At 35.1% G+C, this 22129-nt stretch overlaps 1 protein-coding gene and 1 pseudogene across 2 annotated transcripts in view; one reads left to right on the top strand and one right to left on the bottom strand.

Moving 5' to 3' along the window:
- The window catches only part of LOC309629012, a 35624-nt pseudogene extending 13618 nt beyond the window's left edge, over positions 1 to 22006 (bottom strand). The window contains exon 1 of the transcript in view: positions 20975 to 22006. The product of the transcript in view is annotated as an uncharacterized misc_RNA (transcript). The remainder of the gene's footprint in view (positions 1 to 20974) is intronic.
- On the top strand, positions 288 to 14164 carry LOC309628707 (keratin-associated protein 13-1-like). Its single transcript, XM_082392000.1, has 2 exons — positions 288 to 4628; positions 4940 to 14164. The coding sequence occupies exon 2, from the start codon at positions 7077 to 7079 to the stop codon at positions 7578 to 7580; it is 504 nt and encodes a 167-aa protein (XP_082248126.1). The 5' UTR covers positions 288 to 4628; positions 4940 to 7076; the 3' UTR covers positions 7581 to 14164.
- Positions 22007 to 22129: the final 123 nt, after the last annotated feature.

Genomic DNA, 22129 nt, shown 5'->3' on the forward strand with positions numbered 1-22129 from the left:
TTCCCATATCTCTTCCCTCTTGCATCTCCCTCCCTCCCACCCTCCCCATCCCACCCCTCTAGGTGGTCACAAAGCACCAAGCTGATCTCCCTGTGCTATGCGGCTGCTTCCCACTAGCTATCTATTTTACATTTGGCAGTGTATATGTGTCCATGACACTCTCTCACCCTGTCACATCTCACCCCACCCCCTCCCCATATCCTCAAGTCCATTCTCTAGTAGGTCTGTGTCTTTATTCCCGTCTTGCCACTAGGTTCTTCATGGCTTTTTTTCCCCTTGTTTCCTAATGTCTTCTTAATTTAAAATTTTCAAAATTAGTATATTTTATGAATTTTGATAGGTTGTCCCTTTTATCATCTACATTTATAAATACCTAGGACTTCTATTGTCTTGTAATATCTCTAGTTTTTCTCTGCACAGGCTTTGAATGACTTACTGGCACTTGCAGAGCTGCAGTTTGAAGGATTTCTTCTTTCCAGTTTTCTTTCCTCTGCAGAACGTATGAATCTCTCTCTCTCTTCTCTTTTTCTGTCCCCACAGTAGCATTTTTCTTTCCTTCTTTTTCTGTGCTTTACTTAGACTTTCTCTTCTGTTTTTTTCATATACATATATATGTGTGTAGATATATATATATAACCTCTCCTTAACTATAGATTCTAAGTTTAAAAACAAAGTTTGCTAAATTTTTATATTCTGAGAGTATAAACAGATACTTTCTAGTTCATTCACAAAATATTCAATGTTAGAATAAAACCAGTTAAATTATATTCCAGACTCGAGGAAATATGGTGTTATGGTTGATGGCAATATTTTCTTATTCTATTTTCTAATAAAACTGTTATAAACTTACAAAAAATAATAATGTTAAAAATATTGAATTTTATCAATAAAATCTATGGCAACTTTAAAAGTAACATAATGTAGACCGTCTAGAAGGAAGAGGACCGAGGAAAGAAGTAAATACACTCAATTCAAATAGTTACTTGGTGAGTCCTTTATTTTCTGTTCTTCAAGACCAGAATTCATTTCTCCTTACTTTGTGCCTCAGCAAGCAGGTAAAATGTCTAATTGATACAATACTATGGACACTATTCCTTCCCCATTTTTTCTGTTTTCAAACACAACTCTAAAATTATTCTGATATTGGCCAAAGCGTACAAGATTTTAATTATGCAGGATGAATAAGTTCTGCAGATCTGATGTACAGCCTGGTAACTATAGTTAATGATACCACTAATACTATTTTGTATACTTGATATTTCCTAAGTGAGATGATCTTAAGTGGTCTCACCACACATACACACACAAATTGTAACCACATGAAGTGATTGATATGTTAGTTTGATTTCAGTAATCATTTCACAATATATACCTATAGCAAAACACCACATTGCATACTATATATATCAACTGCTATTTGTCATTTATACTTCAATAAAGCTAGACAAAATTTTAAAAATATTTGAATATAAAATACCTGAGTTAAAAGGGGAGCATAAATTTATCTGGCAAAACTGGGAAATTGAGTGAATTTGTCTTCAGTTACTCCAGTTTCCTTGTTCAAGGACTATTCCCTGACAAGAGGTATTCTTCTCTTCCCTTTGATCTAAATTGCTAAATTTTCATCTACCTTAAATTAATATAAATTCAAGAAGAATTTGTAAACTCCCTAAACGTGGACTAAATTAAGCCCAGAGATTAGATTGTTTGTTTGTTCTATGTAACATAAACCTCCACCATTATTTTTGTTCTTTTTTTTTAAACTGAGTTATTTATAACAAAAATTGAGATATATATTTCATGTAAAATTTATCACTTTGAGCTGTGCATCCAGTGACTTCTGATTTTTTAATTGCAGAGTCTAAACCCTTATGTTATGAACAAAATAGTTTTGATATGTGAGGTGTGTTTCCAGCAGAATCTCATCCATAGTTGAAAGTTACAGTGGTCAGCACCCACCTACTGCTCTTCTCCAAATTACCAGTCAACTGGTCACTAAACTGCTGGGGATATTTCTTTTATTAATCATCTAGGTTTGAAACAATAAACAAAAGCCAATACTTCTTATATAAAGATCCCCTTTAATCACTATCTATTATTACCTATTAGCCACAAAATATGTTCTTTATTATTATCCAACATAGATTAGAAGACTTTTGAATTCTGTGTTCTTAAAAATATATTCATTGGACAAAGATATCATGGCTGCCTTTCTTAAATGTGCCACATACAATACTAAAGCACATTTCCCTTTGTAATATATTCTTGGTATTTTTCCCTAGGAATTTAAAATTACAATTTATTTATTTTTATTGAAGTATGGTTGATTTACAATACTGCATTAGTTTCAGGTGTACAGCACAGATTCACTTATAATGTACATATTATATATATTTTTCCAGATTTTTTCTCTTATAAGTTATAAAATATTGAGTATAGTTCCTTGTGCTATAATTACAATTTTACAAGGTGGAGAAACATCGAAGATTTTTCAGTAATTGTATTAATGAGGCATCCAAGTATTTTTCTATAAATTATCTAGAAACAAAGCTTGAGAACATGGATTCAAGGGCAAGTTTTTTACTTGGGAGGTGATCACAGTAAACACCTGCAGGGGGTGGGAAGATTGACAGGGAATGGAAGGAAGGCAGTTCAGGGTGCATTACTAAGCCAGGCACCACTGTAGACAGCTGGAGCTCAGTTCTAGTGGAGGATTCCCTGTGCAGGGGCTCAGCATGCCCTGGGAAGTGAAAAAGTCCTTAGGCAGAGCTTTACAGATGCCCTGAAGAATCAGCCTTCAGATTGTACAGATGATTACCCAGGAGATGTAGGCAGGGTGTGGACAGCTTCCGTTGGGAGTGGGGTGTCACTTAGAAAAGCAAAGATGCAATAAATATGGGACAGAACAAAATAAGGTCTGGAAGGTTAAAACGGGGTGAGACAATCAGAAAGGTATGAAGGCACGTGGGGAGTGTAGGCCATATTTTAATAGTGTAAGGCACGGGAAGTGGTATGGGGGTGGGAGACAGGGTTAGAAAGAAAGGTTGATACTCACAACAGTGGCATTTAAATTCCATGACTTCTGGTGTCATCTATTACTACTTAAACTGCTGTAACAGACTTTTAAATGGTCATCTTCACTGTAGGTACTCCCTTATTTGAAACGCTCTTATGTATTCTAAACATAAATAAACCTTTAAAAATTACATAAAATTAGCAAGTTAACATTGTTTAAAACATTGAACAATTCTTCTCAATGAGAATAGAAAAGCTGGAGAAATTAAAAAAAAAAAAAAAATCTGTGTTTGAAAACTTCAGAGCCAATCAAAATGTTCCAGAATCACAGAGACACTATATGGGTCAGAACCGCAATCAAAAGAAAAGAGCCTATATCTGGAGTTGCTATTCCCTTCAAATTATATGTTGATTTTGAAAGTAGTGACTAAGAGGCTGAGAGAATTTTCATAAACTAACAGGGCTAGAGAAATAAAATTAGAATTTTGGGCTTACCAAAGAGTTGGGACCATGGAAAATATCCCAGACCATGGAGAACCAGTTCCTAGAAGTAAAACTGAGTTGCTAATAGACAGCTTCCTAAAGAACTGAAGCCCAGGTTTGAATTATCTCAATCCCTCTTTGGATTAAAATAATCTAGAATTCTGACATCTTTATCCTAGCAGCCTTCCAAAAACATAAGCAAATCTTTCTGGAGGGAGGTAAAGTCACCCAGGTTTTTAAAATATATATGAAATATCTATTACTCTAAAAATACAGCAGGAATATGAGAAAATAAGACTGGAACAAAACAGAACAGCAGAAAATAGAATCTGAAATACACAATCCATATAATGGACATGTCAAAATCAGACATTAAAATACTTATGTAAAGAATTTAACAATAGGAAATAGGAAAATACTATTATTAAGGAATAGTTATGTTTAAAGAATTAAAGATAAGATTGAAGATTTTGGCAGAAAACTGAAAACTAAACAACAGAAACTAATTGAAATTTTTTTAGAAATTTACAAAATAATAACTGATTTGGAAAACCTAATTTATATGTTTTATCAGGGGATTAAACATTGCTGAATAGACAATTAGTGAACTAGAAGATGGAATAGAAAGAAATTCCCAAACTAAAGCATAAAAAGACAAAAAGATTGAAAATAGAGAAAAGACTGTAAGAGGCATATATAACATAGTTTAATAGTGTATTTTGCTTATAATTAGAATCTCAGGGTAAAAAGGAAATAAGAATGGGACAGAAACAATATTTGAAGAGACTATAGTTGACAATTTATCAAAATTGTGAAAGGCATCATCTCACATGTGAAATAGTAATGAGGAAAATAAGAAGAGCTGGCTTAAGGTTGAGATGGCTGAAAGATGGGCTTTAGCAAACGTTACCCAGAGACAGCCTGCAACAAATGCTCCAAAGCTAAACTTACAAATTGTTTTCTTTAATTATTAAATAACTGAAATAATTTTGTTTGTTAACCCGGGTTGGCATGTACAAGACAGAATGTCCAGTCTGAATGTTTTACTACCCACCAACCATTTAGTTTAATTACAAAAATGTGTAAACAAGATTCAACATACTGATTTCCTGCATTTTTCCCTCACCAGAGTCTCCCCTTTGTATTTTTTTTTTTTAAGATTTATTGATTGATTGATTGATTGCTATGTTGGGTCTTCGTTTCTGTGCTAGGGCTTTCTCTAGTTGTGGCAAGTGGGGGCCACTCTTCATCGCGGTGCGCGGGGCCTCTCACTATCGCGGCCTCTCTTGTAGCGGAGCACAGGCTCCAAATGCGCAGGCTCAGTAGTTGTGGCTCACGGGCCTAATTGCTCCGCGGCATGTGGGATCTTCCCAGACCAGGGCTCGAGCCCGTGTCCCCTGCATTGGCAGGCAGATTCTCAACTACTGCGCCACCAGGGAAGCCCTCCCCTTTGTATTTTAAATCTTATCTTGCCTTTGCTTCTTTAAGACAAAATTTAACGACTCTCTCCTTTACATTTAAAGTAAGCATTTAGAATGTTTAACATGCGAAACAGAGAAGTGCATCTGGGAATTCTTTGACACAGAGATTAAGGAACCATCACAAATTTCAAACACAATAAATACAAAGATAAAGATGGCTCAAGCTGTCACACCAAAAAGAATGACAATCTACTAAGAGAAATATACAAATCCACAATCACAACTAGAAATTTAACACTCTTCTTTCACTTTTGATAGAAACAGATGACAGACAAACAAACAATAAGGGCATAGAAAATATTAACGACATGATTAGCAAATATGGCCTAAGTAACATGCATAAAACATTGCGGTCAAAACTTCAGAATATCAGTTATGTTCAAGTGCCCACAAAGCATTTACCAAAATAGATCATATGCTGATCATAGTGGTATAAGCTAAGAAGCAATAGCAACTAGAACAACAGAATTAACTAGTAAATCCTCATATTTTGGAAGTTAAGCATTATGCTTGTAAACAATCCATCCTCAAAGAAGAAAGCACAATAAAATATAAAATATCAAAATTAAACTGTGCTTCGTAGGAAAGTTATAGCCTTAAATGCATACATTTTAGAAGAATGGCTGAAAGTCACTGAATCCGTATCCACACTAAGGAGTAGAAATTGGAAAGTACGTTAATCCCAGATTAAGCAAAAGAGTGAAATAACAAAAGGGCAGAATATACTGTTAAAAAAATAAGGAAATGGAAAATCAGTAACACCAGATAGATTCTTGGCAACGAATCCGTAAGACCTGGAAGAGACATAGTTGGGCAGGCAAAAGTCACTCCATAACTTACTGTGTTAGTACAGGTCATTCATGAAGCAGACACCAAGATGGAATTAAATGTACAAGGATTTTATTGGGAAATGTCTGTGGGAGAAAAGAATTGGAGGAGGGAGTGAAGAAGGCTAGGAGACGTCAGACTTCCATGCGAGTCTGACCAGAGTGAAGAAGAGAGGGGAGGACATGACCCAGGTAGCCACAGATTAAAGATAATTCCTCAAGGCCATTGGAGAATCCTCAGTTGTTGGCCATCAGAGGATTCCATGTGTCTCTGTTATGCTCAGTCATTGCCTGGGAGCAGCCCCATGGAAAGGAAGGCTTCCATGCCAATGAAGTGTTAGATTTCAGACCATAGCATGGGGGGGCCTTTGGTCAATCAAGCCTCCTGCAGATGAAGATCTGAGAAGTAAATTCTCAGGGCTGCTACACATACAGATGAGAATCTGTTAAGACTACAGGTCTCATATCAGATACACTGAATCTAAAACTCAATTTTTCCTTCCCTCATCTCAATATTTCTTAGCTCTTTGATTCTCTTCATAAGGGTCCAAACTGGCCTGCACTTGTGATTCTGTCTTGGTTCTGTTCCTCACTGTCACTATGTCTCCAAATAATTGTCCAGGTTTCTCTCTGGTTGTAGCCATCAGTGATATTCAGTTTGTCCTGGCTGATATTTTTTCCTCTCCATTGTATATGAGACACATGTGTAATAGAATGTAATAGATGGGCAATAATTTTGGAGAACGAGAAAACATAAGGACAAGTAAGGTCAGTTTTTAGTAGATTCCTCATTCAAGCCAAAGTTGCAGCTCTGATCCATTGACAAAGAAGAGAAATAATTTTATCTTATTTAACCACCATTTGAGAAAAGTGTTTTCTCATCATTGCCAGACACAAGACACCCAAGGATTATGACAAGAGGAAAAGGAAAATGATGCTTATCTCACCATTTCCTGACTATGATGGGATAAGCATTAGTGTGAAACAGTCATAGCATTTCTGACATAGGTGTAGTTCATTGGCCTTGACTATAACACCAAAATTATAGCACCCATAAATACAATATGGGGAAAACGATTCCAACTGCAATTACAGAGAAGATTACTGAGTTACACACATGTAAACGAGGGAGCACAAATATGTAAAAAATGACCCTGTAGGTTACCACGTCTACTGCTGAGAGTATATATATACACCCCTGTCCAGAAGGTTAAATTCAAACTCAGAATCTTCTCCCTGTAACTCAACTGAGCTCATACCTCCTGTCAACATGTCCTACAACGGCTGCCCTGGAATCTTCTCCTCCTGCTCCCTTGGAGACTATCTATGCTACCCAGGCTCCTTCCAGCCCAGCAACCTGGTCTACAGCACTGACCTCTGCTCTCCTAGCACCTGCCTGCTGGGCTCCTCTCTATTACGTGGCTGTCAGGAGACCTGCTATGAGCCCATCAGGTGCCAGACATCTCGTGTGGTGTCCTTTCCCTGCCAGACATCCCGCTACGGCCCAAGGACCTCCAGGCTCTGCAGTCTCTGCTGGACAACTTATGCTGGGTGTCTGGGCTTTAAGTCCAGCAGTTGCCTCTCCCTGAGCTCTAGATACAGAAGCTGCTACTCAATGGGCTCTGGATCCCATGGCTTCAGACCCCTGGGTTATGGAGTCTGTGGCTTCCCTTTCCTGGGCTGTGGATCCAGATTCTGTTCCCCAATCAAATTTCCTTCCAGGAGTTTCCATTCATCTTGTTACTGGTCAATCTGTAGATCTGGCTTCTACTGATTAATTTGTAGAAGAGCCAAATCCATTAAGAAATTTAGATTCTGTACTGTGATTATCTATTATCTTAATTTCCTCCATTGAAAAGTATTCTGATATTCCCTGATCACCCGCAACTCTTTACCTCTCCAGCCCTCAAACACTGGGTGATAGATTAACTCTGTCAACCTACAAAATTAATGAGAAATTCAAATTGAGTTGTTGATAGAATTTATGGTTTTGTTCTTCTCCCAAAGATAGATGGAAAGTCAAATAATTTGATTTTAATAAACTCTTTATTCTGCTATCCAAATATGTTGTGAATATTGTTATTTACTAGTAATGTGTCAGCTAGGATTTGTATTGTCATTGCTTCTGTTAATGGGCTTTGGTAAGCTCAGATTTGGGGGACTATGCACTAATTTTGATTAGGCTTAGATATTTTTCTTTTTTTAAGCAAGAGTTTTCCCCGGATGCCCACAGTTTCTTGGTACAGACTTTCTCTAAAAGAAAATCCAAGAGATTTGAATATCTTTATTCACACAATAAACATGGACCATGCATCTCTAAAGATATTATGTATGAGAGTGGTTTTAAGAGTGTAGGAATAAAATTTAGACTTCTATGGTGAGGCATGTGCATAAAGGCTATTAAAATGGAAGACTAGTGTGTGGGTGTACATTTTTAGACTAGGAGCACCTCTGAGCTTTAGATTATCACAGTGGTGGAAATTTTCTCATTTTTTTAATTGACTAAATCCCTGTATCCCAGTTACTTTTTTCAGTCTGCTCTAATTATCACCATTTGTATAAGAAGGCAAGCAACAAACTTACATGGGAAGGAACTAGGCTCAGCAGGTGTGACGTTGCACCTGGGTTCTTAGCCAACATAGAAACTGAATCTAACTGCAAAGAAGAAAGCTTTAATATTATCAAAAATGAATGTTTCAATTGTATATTGAAATAAAGTTGGATATTCTTTATTTTACGCCATTCTTCTGACATCCAAGTGTTACACAAAGTAACATACTGACATAATATAATAATAACTGGAAACTTAATATCCATATAAGACAAGTAATGTTCAAATATTCTTCCTATCTTTATTTTATAAGATTCCCAGACATCCCTGAAATTAGAAAATGGGTTGCAGGGTATGAGAGGCTTAGCAAAAACCTAGTCTTATAAGTATTTCTCAGTCTTCTCATCACATTCTCTTTACTTCTTCCTTTACTACCAACGTGATAAAATATAAAACATAAAGAAGTTAAATAGAATTTTACAAGATTACACAGCAAGTTATAGTAGAGTGACGAAGTAGAATGGCTTTTTCCATCCAACTGTACCATCCTCTCTTTTCTCTTCCCTCATATGCTCCTTCTCTTCCTCATCTTCTTATCTCTCTTCCTTCTCCTCCCCCATGTTTAGGAAATAGTTATGGTGACTGTATAGTTAGAAGGAAAAAAATAAAGGAATAATGAAAAAAAAATTGGGAAAAAATTCATCAGCCACTGCATTATAAAAATTTAAATGATAAACAGTAAACTCCTCTGTAAACTGTCCTGCTTATGAATCTTAATGATTCAAGTTCATCTCATGTGCATAATCTCCAACCAAAGAAATAATCAAATTTTAAACTTCAAAACATAAGCAACTGCAAAACACTCATGCAGAACAACTGAAGTTTTTGGCCAAGCTGATGCCTCATCTATTAATGTCTCTCAATTTGAGATGCAGGAGTGGAAAGTTTTCTGACTTTAGGAATATACTAATATCTTACTTTTTAAATTATTGCTATAACAAATTATATCAAATAAGCCATACATATATATATATATATATATACACATATACATATACACATAATACCTTAAACAACAATTTATTATAATTCTGTAGGACAAAATTCAGGCAGTCTCGCTGTACTAATATCATGGTGCTGGAAGGACTACATTTCTTTCCAGAGGATTTAGGGGAAAACCTATTTACTTACTTTTTTTTTTGTTTTCTAGAGGCCATCCGAATTCCTTAGCCAATGTCCCACTTCCTCCATCTTCAAAGCCATCAATGGTGGGTCAAATTCTTCTTACAATGTATGACTCTGACCTACTCTTCTGCCTCTCTCTTCCATTTTTAAGGATGCTTATAATCATTTTGGGTCCACTGGGCAATCTCTATTTTAACATCAACTGGTTAGCAACTTTAATTACATCTGCTACTTTCATTACCTTTGCCACATAACGTAACATATTCAAAAGGTATATAAATAACTTTAAGAGGCCATTATCCTCCCTACCAAAACTAGTAAACAAGCAAATTTATAAAAACAACTCAAAGATTAAGTGTAACTAGCAGTATAATGAAGTGATCAAAAACAAACACTAAAATTCAATGGTGGAGACAATGAATTTATAATACTACAGTTATGTCTGAAATTAAATATAATATCCCATTTCAGGTAGATAGTCAAAATAAGAAAACTGTATTATTTTTACAACAAGAAACACAACTCCTGAACTGATGTCTTGCCTCTACCACTCAGAAAACTGCATCTTCCTCTGTCCCAAGTCTCTGGCACATTATAAATTACCCAGAGTAAAGATTTTATTCTTTCTCTATTTCATCAATTAATTATAGTATAGTGAATAATATAGTGGTCATCCAGATTTCATTAACTTAATCCCACTCTGCACAAAGAAGAGGACACCAGCTGGCACTTATCTGGCTTCTAGCTTCCGAATTCCTCCTGCTGCATGCTTCCACAGATTCATAACATCATAGACTGTGAACCCAGGGGTTTGAGTCCCAAACTGCTGCCCCCACAACTAACTTTCCAGAAGCTGCTGATTATCTGTCTATCAGCTTGCTTCCAGTTCTGATTTCCAATAATAAATATACTCAGTTTCCCAGGAAATTCTCTCATGAATCATTTCTAGGCACTTGATATAACAATTTCTATTTATCAATATTTATCTCATTAGTAATTACAGAGAACATCTTTATCCTTCCCAACTCCCTGTACCCATGTTTGTTTGTTTGTTTGTTTTTTAATTAGTCACACCTCAGAACACATTGTCAAACATTTTGCCAGTATTACTATTTTCACAATATTTTCATTAAACCTCTACCCTGAGCCAAAATCTCTGCTATGGAAATATATTGTTGAATATATCTTTTAAAATAAAATTGTTTTGTGTATTACTCCATAACGAAAAATAGAGTAAAAAAATGTGTGCTCTTTGTTCTAACAGGACTGAAAGTCTAACAGAGAAAGCAAATATAAAATAATGAGCTGTGAATGAGTCCTTGATGCTACAATAACATACATCAAGGGAACCTCATCTAGTCTTAGAAGTCAAGAAAAGATTCCCAGAGGAACTGCATTTGAAACAGGTCTAAGGAATAAGTAGGGCATAGGTAGGTGGGGCTTGCAGAAGTGTTTTTAGGACCAAAGTCTTGAGATGTGCATTATAAAACTGAAAGCCATTTTGTCTGGTCATTGAGGGGAAAGGAAAGAATGACTTGAAATTAGACCAGAAAGATTTTGGGGCCATTTTCCCCAGGTCTTTAGTACTAACTCAGCATTGCATTTTCTTCTAAAAGCAACAAGAGCTGTTGAATGGTTTTAAGCAGAGGTATAAGATTGTTGCACAACACATTTTTCCTTTTTTTTTTTTTTTAGTCCTTTAAATGTATCCAGTGATTTTAATACCATTTGTGGAAAATACATTTTTCTGCATTTGAATTGATTTGGCATCTTCGTAAAAAGAAATCGACAGTATACTTGTGAATCTCTTTCAGAATTGTATTCTGTTCCCCCGAATAATCACCTATACTTTTTGCGGTACCATAATATCTTAATATATCTTTATATTAAGTCCTGAAATGAGATAATAAAAGACTTCCACATTTAATTCTCTTTTTAAAGATTATTTTGCCTATCCCTGCTCTCATATAAATTTTAGAATCAGTTTTTCAATTTCTATTAAAATGCCTGCTGGCTTTTTTGTTCAGAATATATTGAATCAAAATGTGAAATAGATGACTAGTGGGAAGTTGCTCCCTAGCACAGGGAGATCAGCTCCATGCTTTGTGACAACCAGAGGGGTGGGATAAGGAGGATGGGAGGGAGGCTCAAGAGGGAGGGGATATGGGGATATATGTACACTTATAACTGATTCACTTTGTTATACAGCAGAAATTAACACAACATTGTAAAGCAATTATACTTCAATAAAGATATAAAAAAATAATTAATTAATTTAAAAAAGAATGTATTGAATCTGTAAATTAGGGATATTGAATAGCTTTCAATCTGTGATATGTCTCTATTTATTTGAGTCTTATTTAATTTCTTTCTGCAGTATTTTATAAGTATTAATATGGAAATCTAGAATCTTGAAATGTATTTTTAGATTATATGTTTTGTTGTCATTACAACATATTTTAGACTTAATTTTTCATGTATTTTTGGTTTGTATATAGAAATAAAATAGAGTTTTCTGTAGTAATTTTGTACATTCCTTAGGATTTTTTATGTAGACAAACATTATACATGTGAATAAAGACAACTTCCTTATTCCCTTGCTGATATTTATGCCTTTTATTTGTTTTTCTTGTTTACTGCTCCGGCTAAGACCTATAGTACAATGATGACTGGAAATGTTGTGGGAATATGGTAATGTGGCTGATTTTGTGTGTGTTTATATGAGTAGGTAGTGTGCTACCTTCTCTATTCACAATTGATAAATATGTATCTTTTTAGTTTTATGAGCCTGTTGTTTATAGTATCTAAGTATATCTGACAAAGGGAGTGAGTGAAAAATGACTGATATTATTAATCTAGTACATTTAGAAGGCATTTGCAACAAAATCCCTGCTCTGTTATCCCCATGAGCCTGGGAATTCCATTTTCAAACTCTCCTGAGATCAGGAAATGGGGTCTTTACACATAGTAATTGACTAATTAAATGTCTAATTCAAGATTGCCATACTCACTCTACCATATTATCCCTATTACCTCACTCTTTAAATTTCACTGTAACTCAGTTCAGTTCCAATTTCAGAAGATGGAAAGAAAACTTTTATTCGATGATGTAAGAATTATAAAGGAAATGGCATTTAAAAATGAATGTAAAAGTTGAGACTCTCTTAAATATTGAAAACACAAAAGCTATGAGAATAGATAAGGGGAAATATATGAAGATGAAGTGAAATGACCAAAGCAGAGGGGAAAAATACACACGTGTTCAGGGAAGAATTGAAGTTCAGTTGGTTTATACTAAAAGGAGAAATTTATGTAGAAATGAGAGACAGAGATAGCAATATAGGATGGGTACATGTGGATATGCTGACTTCATTAATTATAGGTTTTATTATTTCTGTTCAAATTGGTACAATCATCTAATTGGGTATCTTTGCTCCAGTTTCTACCTGGATCAAGCCATTTTTACTCATTCTCCAGACTTAGCTTATAAAATAGTTTCTCTGGGAAGCTTTGTTAACATCTCAGATTGTTATTAAGGTCTCATTGTTAAATGTACTTATATGTTGAAGAACTGCTCTTTTATAGCTTTACTTATTGTTGTAATTAAATCGTTATTTGGTTAACCTTGCTAGTTGGTAAGTTCAGAGAAATGGGAATCCCACTTAAAAACCAGCTTTAAATTTTTCTTAATATAGAGAAGTATATGAATGAATGCATTCTCCCTGAAAAAAAAATGTAATAGAACATTTGTTCATCATGCATTCCTTAAGAACAGAGCTAAATGAATATTATTTTAAGGACTGGTGCTGACAAGATGTTTGACAAGGTACTACTGAGGCATGACTAATAAAAAATATGGGAGTTAAGGCTGGGGAGAACAAAGCTGTTACCTATAATCACTAATGTGACAAGAATAAATAACTAGAAATTGGTGAAATCAATTGCATGGAAATGACTCACGATGAGTTTCCTGGGAAACTAAATACATTAATCCCCAGAAGTAAGAACCACATGCTGGCTGGTAAAAAGATGACTGGCAATTCCTGGAAATAAAGTTGCTTTGGCAGCAGGAGGTTGGGAGCTGAACGCCTGAGTTCGAATTTCATAGAGACATTGAGTGTAACAGATGGACAAGGAAGGCAGCAGGAGGAAATCAGAAGTCTAGTTGGGGCAGGATCTATAAAAGAGGTAATGGGAATCTGGTAGAGAGCAGGGCTGCTTTTGTAGGGAACTGAAGACCCAGAATTACTGTTGCTGGAATATAGGGAGAACCTTATCTTGATCCTGATAAATTCAGAGTGGAATGGACATAGATACACTGCCAAATGTAAAATCGATAGCTAGTGGGAAGCAGCCGCATAACACAGGGAGATCAGCTCGGTGCTTTGTGACCACCTAGAGGGGTGGGATAGGGAGGGTGGGAGGGAGATGCAAGAGGGAGGGGATATGGGGATATATGTATATGTACAGCTGATTCACTTTGTTATAAAGCAGAAACTAACACACCATGGTAAAGCAATTATACTCCAATAAAGATGTTAAAAAAAAAAAAAAGATTTGAATCCGGCCTCTGTATTCCGACACCAAATTAAATCTCAGAGACAGAGTTTTGAGAGACAGAGTTTTGGGTGAAGTAGAAAAGAATAGCTTTATTGCTTTGCCAGGCAAAGGGAGACACAGCAGGCTAGTGCCCTCAAAACTGTGTGTCCCAAGAACTGGGGGGGGAGGGGAGTGGTTGTAAGGAGTTTTATAATCAAGGGGCAGGGTTACTGATAGGGATCGTGGTGCATGCAGGGCCCACATTCCCTCAATCCGGAGATCATCTGGCATCAGGTGATGAGGGTTGAACTGTGACCTTCTCTGGAATGAAGAATGCTTCATCAAGTAGTTAACATCTTCATTTGGTGGTGGTTGTAGTTCTGCAGAAGAGCTCCAAGATATTGTTATGTGTTTCCCTTGAGCGGGAACCAGGACTCTGCCCCAAGGCTGCCCCCTGGTGTTTCTTGACTGCTCTTCCCTTATCTCTGCATCCCCTCCCTTCCCTGATTAGCAACGGTTTGAACCTGCCCTTTGGAACTCAGGGAAGGGGACACAGAAAGGCTTTTGTGCCCAGGAACTCCACAGGGTCCTGCTCAGTTTCAGAGGTAGGGGTTGGGCTGTTTCTAGAGCAGCTGTTGTATGGGATTGGGACAGTCTCTTGAGAAATACTGATAAAAGTTTTTATACTTTGATACTTATATCTTTAAATGAGACTTTATTAGATTTAACTTCAGCACCAGTTGTGATATTACAAATTTATTCTTTCCAACATTATAATTACTAGTTGTGTGTGAGTACTTCACTTTATGGCTGTATAAATATTATTGAAACTATCCCTGATTCTTCTTTAAAAGGAAGTTTGCTTTTTAACTAGAGTACTTCCAGAGGCCAGAGAACCACTTTCACATCTGAAATACGCAGGTAATTTTTAATCATCAGAGGCTGCTCTGACGTAACCAAAGTGGGCATTTGCATATGGCGATAACTTAGATTATTACATTTTCAAAACTTATGGAAGTTATAAACAAAATAAGATTACGTTCATAGGGGAGCAACCCGACATTACTATTTCAATTTCTGTCAGGGATGCCAAATAAAATTTCTATATTTTCTCTCATTATTTTGATCCCTTTAGATTTCCCAGTAACAGTCTAAAACCATGAATATTTCCCAAGCATTCTAATAGTGATGATGATGGTGATGATAATGCGGAGGAGAAGAGAGAGAAATGACTGAAGGGGAGAGAAGATGAGATCGTGTGGCACAACTGAAATTACATTAAAATGAAATAGGAATTAGGAGTTCTGCTGTTAGCCTTACCATTAACTTTCCGAGAGACCGAGAAACAAATGCTTCTAGTTCTCTAGTTCTACATCTATACGATAAATAAGTTCAACTTGGGGATCTATACAGTTACTTGTGTCACTCATATTTAATGTACTTAGGAAGAGAGTGGGACATTTTCATTTCCTTAAAGAAATGCCATCTTTGGCAAGTCAGGTTCTCTTTGAGCGTCTTTTTTCTTAAATGCTAAAAGGACCTTAAAATATAATGAGCAAATTCCTCGCAGGTCTGCCTGAGGGTATAATGAAATAACCACAGGAAATTTCTATAGATTCCTTGGCTCTACACAAAGATAGCATTTTATTTTTATGTTTGGCTCATTTACATCAAGTTATATTTTTAGCAACTTATTATTTCCTGAAATTATATGTATATTTATAAAAACTTAGAAAATAACCATAAAAAAATCAAATAATATCCAATTTCATGGTGAGATGCAACCAAAACAGACATATGAGCAGTTCTAGAAGCTCATTTTCAGCTGCTTTGAGTTTGAGCCTTGGGAAGGCATTGAGATGAAACACATGTCTTCTGAACCTGACCCTTCTAGAGCTTCTAGAGCAGCCCATATATCCGTTTTGGTTTTATCTCACCTAGGTTTAGAGATAACCTCCTTACATACACTTAAGAGAAATGAATCAGACTAGAAACTGGTTGTTGAAATGCAAAATTCAGATACTTTTGCCAACCAAAATGAGGCTAATTCAATTACAGTTAAGGAAAGATCGTAGGCATTTTTTCCTCAAGTTTACAAATGTATACTAGTCCTTCATTTACTTTTTTTTCATATGAACCAGAACATATGAACTAAATTATTTCCTTGCTTTCCTAATTCTGTCCGTCTGCAGATACAAACACATAGTCAATTGTTCATGAGTGAATTCAGCTCTCCTCTGCTTCGATATTTATAGTCAGAGAAAGTTGTGCCTTCAATGAAATTCCAGGAAATTACCATATTAAGACACTTAAAATTCTGAAGACATTAGTTAAGACCTTGCACAGAGTTAAGATTTCAAAGCCCATTCACGGGGGAATATTGATCTTTTGTTTTAATCCCACAAATGGACAAGAGAACAAAATTAGAAAATAAACAGATAACAAACCACCACATTGTTTTTGGATTAAGGGGTTTATTACATTTAATTCATGTGAATTTCATTTTGAGGAGAAAATCTACTGAAATAAATTCTATCACAAATGGTGACATTAGACTTTAAATTTGGTTTATTGTTCAGTTTACTGCTGGCAATACATTTTTAAAAGATGAGAAATTAGTAGATATAAGATAAAAATAAACTACAAATTTTAAATAAAAAGAACCTCATATGGCTGTAAATTAATTAACACCATTCATAAAAATTCAAACATCAAAGAAAAAAATGAATTAAAATTTGGAAATATTTTAAAATGCATAATGATGATATAACCCAGTAAATTTTGAGATGTACAGCTGTTTAGAAGGAAAATTTTAGATTTTAAAGTATATATAACACTTCAAGAAAGCTTGAAATCAATTTTTTTAGTACTTTATATGAGGAACTTAGAAAAAAATAGCAATTTAAACCAAAAGTAAATTTAAGATAGAAATAAGAAAGGTAAGAACAGAAATCAATGAAAGAGAAGTCAAATATAAAACCGGAAAAAAACAAGGTCAAAATTTAGATTTTGAGAAAATCAATTATTTTAATTTTTAAAAGAAACAGCATATAAGAAAAGAAGTGACCAATAGCTTCACAAAATGTTCATAATTATTTGGAAAAATATTTATTTTTCTATATTCCAAAGCAGAATTAATTTTTTTTCATTTTTTCCAGTAAGTGAGGTAAATATCTTAGCCTTCCTCATTCTCCCTCTTTTCCAAACACTTCCTCAAAATAGCCCTGTTGGCAAACTTAAGAGTAACTACAGGATGAGCAGGAAGCAGAACTACTCTTAGACAAAGTGGAAAGTTAATCCATTTGTTTTCCAAGGGTATAGAATCTTAGTTCATAACCTCTGCACCAATCAAAGAGGCTCATGGCCTCATTCTTTACTAGTTTATTTTCATCTTTAATTCTACATTTGTATTAAAGTGAATGATGAGGGTTATCAGTTGAAGGAGACTTCCCAGGAACTCAGAACCTGGTCAACCCAGCTCCAGTCTTGTATTGATTATTCTGTACAGTGTAGGCTTCCAAGGGTAGCTTTTTTTTTTTTTTTTAAGAAAAAAACTTAATTATAAAACTGGGCATTTCCAAAATATGTGTGGTCTTTACTGTGGAAATATTGAGTTGCAAATTTTTTGTTTGTGACTCTGTATTCCTTAGATATGGATCTGAGTCTTTCTGATATGAGAAGTGTTATCCATAGATTATAGTACTTTTACAACTGCACCTACTTCTAGAAATTGTTAATCAAATCAGGCGGGGTCAAATTAATTATTTTACAGAAAATTTTTGAGGATAAAATTTTTCTAAAAATGTTTTTATTTTTTCTTTATTTTTGAAGGATGTTTTGAACTGATATAGGTTGACTTTTTAAAAAAATTTAAATCTTTAACTTTCTGTTTGAGAATATCCATTAGGTTGTTGTTGTTTTTAAATGTACATATCTCTTAAAATTCCCTATATATTTATTAGTTATATCCATCTTTCTCTTAAATTATTCACATATCCATCATGGGCATTTTAGCCAACTAATTTTAATAAGTGTGTTAAATGTGAATTTCCTCTTATTGATTGTTATTCTTTTGATGGGGGTAGTAACACTTACATGCTTTCTGACTTTTTTTTGTAATGTTTTATTGCATTAGGACATTGTATATAAAAGAACAGTGTATCTTGTAGTATAAATATTTATATTTTTGTACACATGATTATATAATTATGTAATTGATACACATATATACACACAAATATATATATGAAAATATTTTGATTTAATGTTTTCAAGAGAATGTAAGTCCTTTTTTCTGCATGTTAGATGGGTCAAGGGCTTATCAGTAATATTCCTCTAATAACTGAGTTAGGCAGTCACTGTCTCTAATTTTTTTTAATTTTTTAATTTAATTTAATTTATTTTTTTATACAGCAGGTTCTTATTAGTTATCCATTTTATACATATTAGTGTATATATGTCATCAAATTTTAATCAGCTTGATTGAACCTCTAGTTTGCCTATACTTTGACCAGGTATTCTGCCACTCCCTGATCTGAGCTCATTATTATATTTTATTTCAGCTGGGAGGGATATTGGCCCATAGTTTCAGACTGTTTTAGTTTGCCTTTGAAGTCATTTGAGTTTTGTACATTTTAGTTGCTGTATTTTACAGTTTTTGCATTTTTCATTTTCATCTTTATATATTCAAGCACTCTGTCAAAATTCTTAAACTTGTCTTTAATTTCTTAAGAAAAATAACCACAATTATTTTTGTGTACATTTCTAATATGTTCATTATCTGGATCTCCTGTAGACTTGTTTGTACTCTATGTTGTCTCTTGTTCTTGTCTTGCTTTTTTTTGTAGTATTGATAGTTTTTAATCAATTACTATAGGTAATTTGAGGTCTATTTGCAGAAGAATTTACTCTGGACGTACCAAGCTGGGGTAAGTTTACTAATACTGTCATATCATCAAGATTGATGTAATTCAAAGGTTGACTTCAGTTCCTGTGAAACATATTCTGTTTGCATACCCTTAAAATTCTAGTGGAGTCTTTAAAATCCTATAATGTTTCAAAAGCCTAGAATGTTTACCAATATCCCCAGTTCCTTACAATGCCATGGGAGTCTAATTCTGTTCATTCACACTATGAGCCCATTGACGTTTTTGGGTTTAGTGGGCAACTCTAGGAAGAAATTAGCCCAAATACCAACATTTCTTTTGACTTAAAACCTCTCCTAATTTTGATCTAGCAGTTCTTAGCCTGGTAATGCTCCAGTGTTTGTGCACAGATTATTTTATCCAGTTTTACTAGCGTTCTAGTAGTGATTTGAACTACCCACTCTGATGCTGACAAAAGTTATACTTGGTAAATAATATCATGTTACACTTCTATATATAAGGATGGTTGGTAAAAATATTTATTTTACAATATATGAAAAATTATTTAGAATAGACAAGAAATCTGGTATGAGAATTATCACTGGAAATCTGTTCCAGTAAATTTAATAGGTGGATAGGAAACCTAGGATTAATGTCATTAACGTCATTCAAAACTCAAACTTCAAAATGATGGAGTAATGTGCAGCCATTAGAAATGCTATCTAAACCTATTTACCAAATGAATTAATTGCCCACTGTAAATTAATTGCCCAAATAGTCCCTGAACATACCAGGTAACTTTATATTTCTCTGCTTTGTCCATTCCATTTTATTTTTCCAAACATTTTCTATTATATCCTATACTACTTCTGTTTTTGCTTTTCATAGCAGGTTCCATCTTTTAGGAAAATTGTGAACACCAATTTCTCTGTAAGACTGGGATCTTTGGCCAGATCTTGAGTCCCTTTGAACTTCCATTGCCTCATGTTTATAAAACAAACAAACAAACAAACATACAAACATGTAGCACACAAAATTTATGTTCCTCTGAGTGCTATTTAAGGTTCTAAAGAAATAATGACTTGAAAATTTCTTTGAACGTTTATTTAGCTCAACACAAAGATAATGCCCTTTTATTATTAGATTTGTCTCCTTTTCAAAATGTGTCCAACAGCAATGTACCATTTTCTGAAATCTGTGTCCTATAAAAAAGATTAGCACATGACTATAAAAAAATAAAAGTAAAGGATATCCATTTTTTGCTGACATAAGAGTTGTGGTTCTCAGCCATATATAGCCTAAGCCACTGGAAAGCATACAGATAAAAACCCACACATCCTGAATCAAAATTCTTCACAACAAGAATAATTGGCTTCCTTCTTACATGCTGTAAAAAAATGACTTTCGTGGAAAAGTACTTACTGAGATTCACAAATTCGGTCACTTTTACCAACCAAATTTGGATGAACTTAATAGAAGTTATTTAAGCTTTATATTTAGTATTTTCTGAAAATATACAGACACAAGTTAGATTTATATTTAATTTTTGTTTTATGTACAAACCTAGCAGTATATCTAAATTTTATTCTTTCTCTCTGCATTCCATACATATTCACTAACTTTTGTGTTTTCTTCTCCTGTGAAGAGAGATATAAGGACACATGATTTAAAGAACAAGGCTTTTATAGCTCTTGAGATGTTTATACTAAGTCTAATAATAATAATAACAACATATATGGATGCCAGAATAAATGTGTTTATTTACTTAAGATAATTAGATACTGTTAAATTTTGAAGGATATCTAGTAATTGGATGATTTCTATCACCAATGTAGGTATATGATTTAAAGTTTAGGTTTGTTACTTAGTTTTACATTCTACAAGACCCAATCTGTAAGTTAGGTTGGGTGGCTGCAGAGTGAGTGAACAGCCAGTCTTTGGGGACCATGAAGAGGGTTGTTTCTTGTGAGAATAAAATAGTTGTCATTCTGCAAAAAGATCTGGACATTCAATAAATGGATCTTTAGAAGCCAGATCCACAGATAGGCTGAACATCAGAATAGGTTGGGTGGCAGAATCTGGATCCATAGCCCAAGGTAGGAGAGCCCCAGACTCTATAACCCAGTTGTCTGAAGCCACTGGATCCACAGCCCAGTGAGTAGCAGCTTCTGGATCCAGAGCTCAGGGAGCAGCCTCTGCTGGACCTAAAGCCCAGAGACCCAGCATATATTGTCTAGCTGGGATGGTAGAGAGTGGAGGTCCTCGGACGGTAGCAGGATGTCTGGCAAGGACTGGACACCACACTGAATGCCTGGCACATTTTGGGCTTATAGCAGGTCTCCTGACAGCTACTGTAGAGAGAGGAGCCCAGCTGGCATGTGCTGAGAGAGTAGAGGTCAGTGCTATAGACCAGGTTGCTGGAATAGAAGGAGCCTGGGTAGCACAGATGACTGCCAAGGGAGCTGGAGGAGAAGTTTCCAGAGCAGCAGTTGTAGGACATGTTGACTGGGAATGTGAGTTCAGCTGAATTAGACTGACAGTATTCTGTGGCATTAGACTGAGAATATTCTGTGGCATTTATATACTCTCAGAAATAGGTGTTTACAGCTAGGTAAGGTCACCATTCCTACATGTCCGCTCCCTCATTGGCATAGTATTACCTCAATCATCATTTCTGTAACTGCAGCTGCATAGTTTCCTACACATTGTATTTATGGGTGCTATAATAGTTTTTGTTACAACACAAAGCCAATAAACTAGTCATGTCACAAATGCTATGACCGTTTTATATTAATGGCCATCCCATCACAGCCAAGAATGTCCCTCCTTCCTGGTATACGTTGCATGTGTATCTGAGTCTGGCTTTGCTAGGGTATGCATTCCTTCTAAGGATGAAGATCAAAATGGTACCATCTTTCTTTTTTATTTGGTTAGAGGCATAGCTTTGGCCTTCTAAAAAGCCTTCTAAAGATTGAAACTACTTGTGACTATTCATTTTTTTCTCCAAAATTAATTTCCAAGTATTAAATATTAATGCAGAGATCTCATATCCAATGGAGAAGGCCCATTGGATATGAGATCTCTGCAATGTTACAAACGGAATGGAGGAAAGCTACTAACAGAGGGAACCCTGGGTCTGAAGCCATTGGATCCACAGCCCAATGAGTAGCAGCTTCCAGAGCC

This window comes from Balaenoptera borealis (assembly GCF_965194805.1).
Source record: "Balaenoptera borealis genome assembly, chromosome: 5".
NCBI lineage: Eukaryota > Metazoa > Chordata > Mammalia > Artiodactyla > Balaenopteridae > Balaenoptera > Balaenoptera borealis.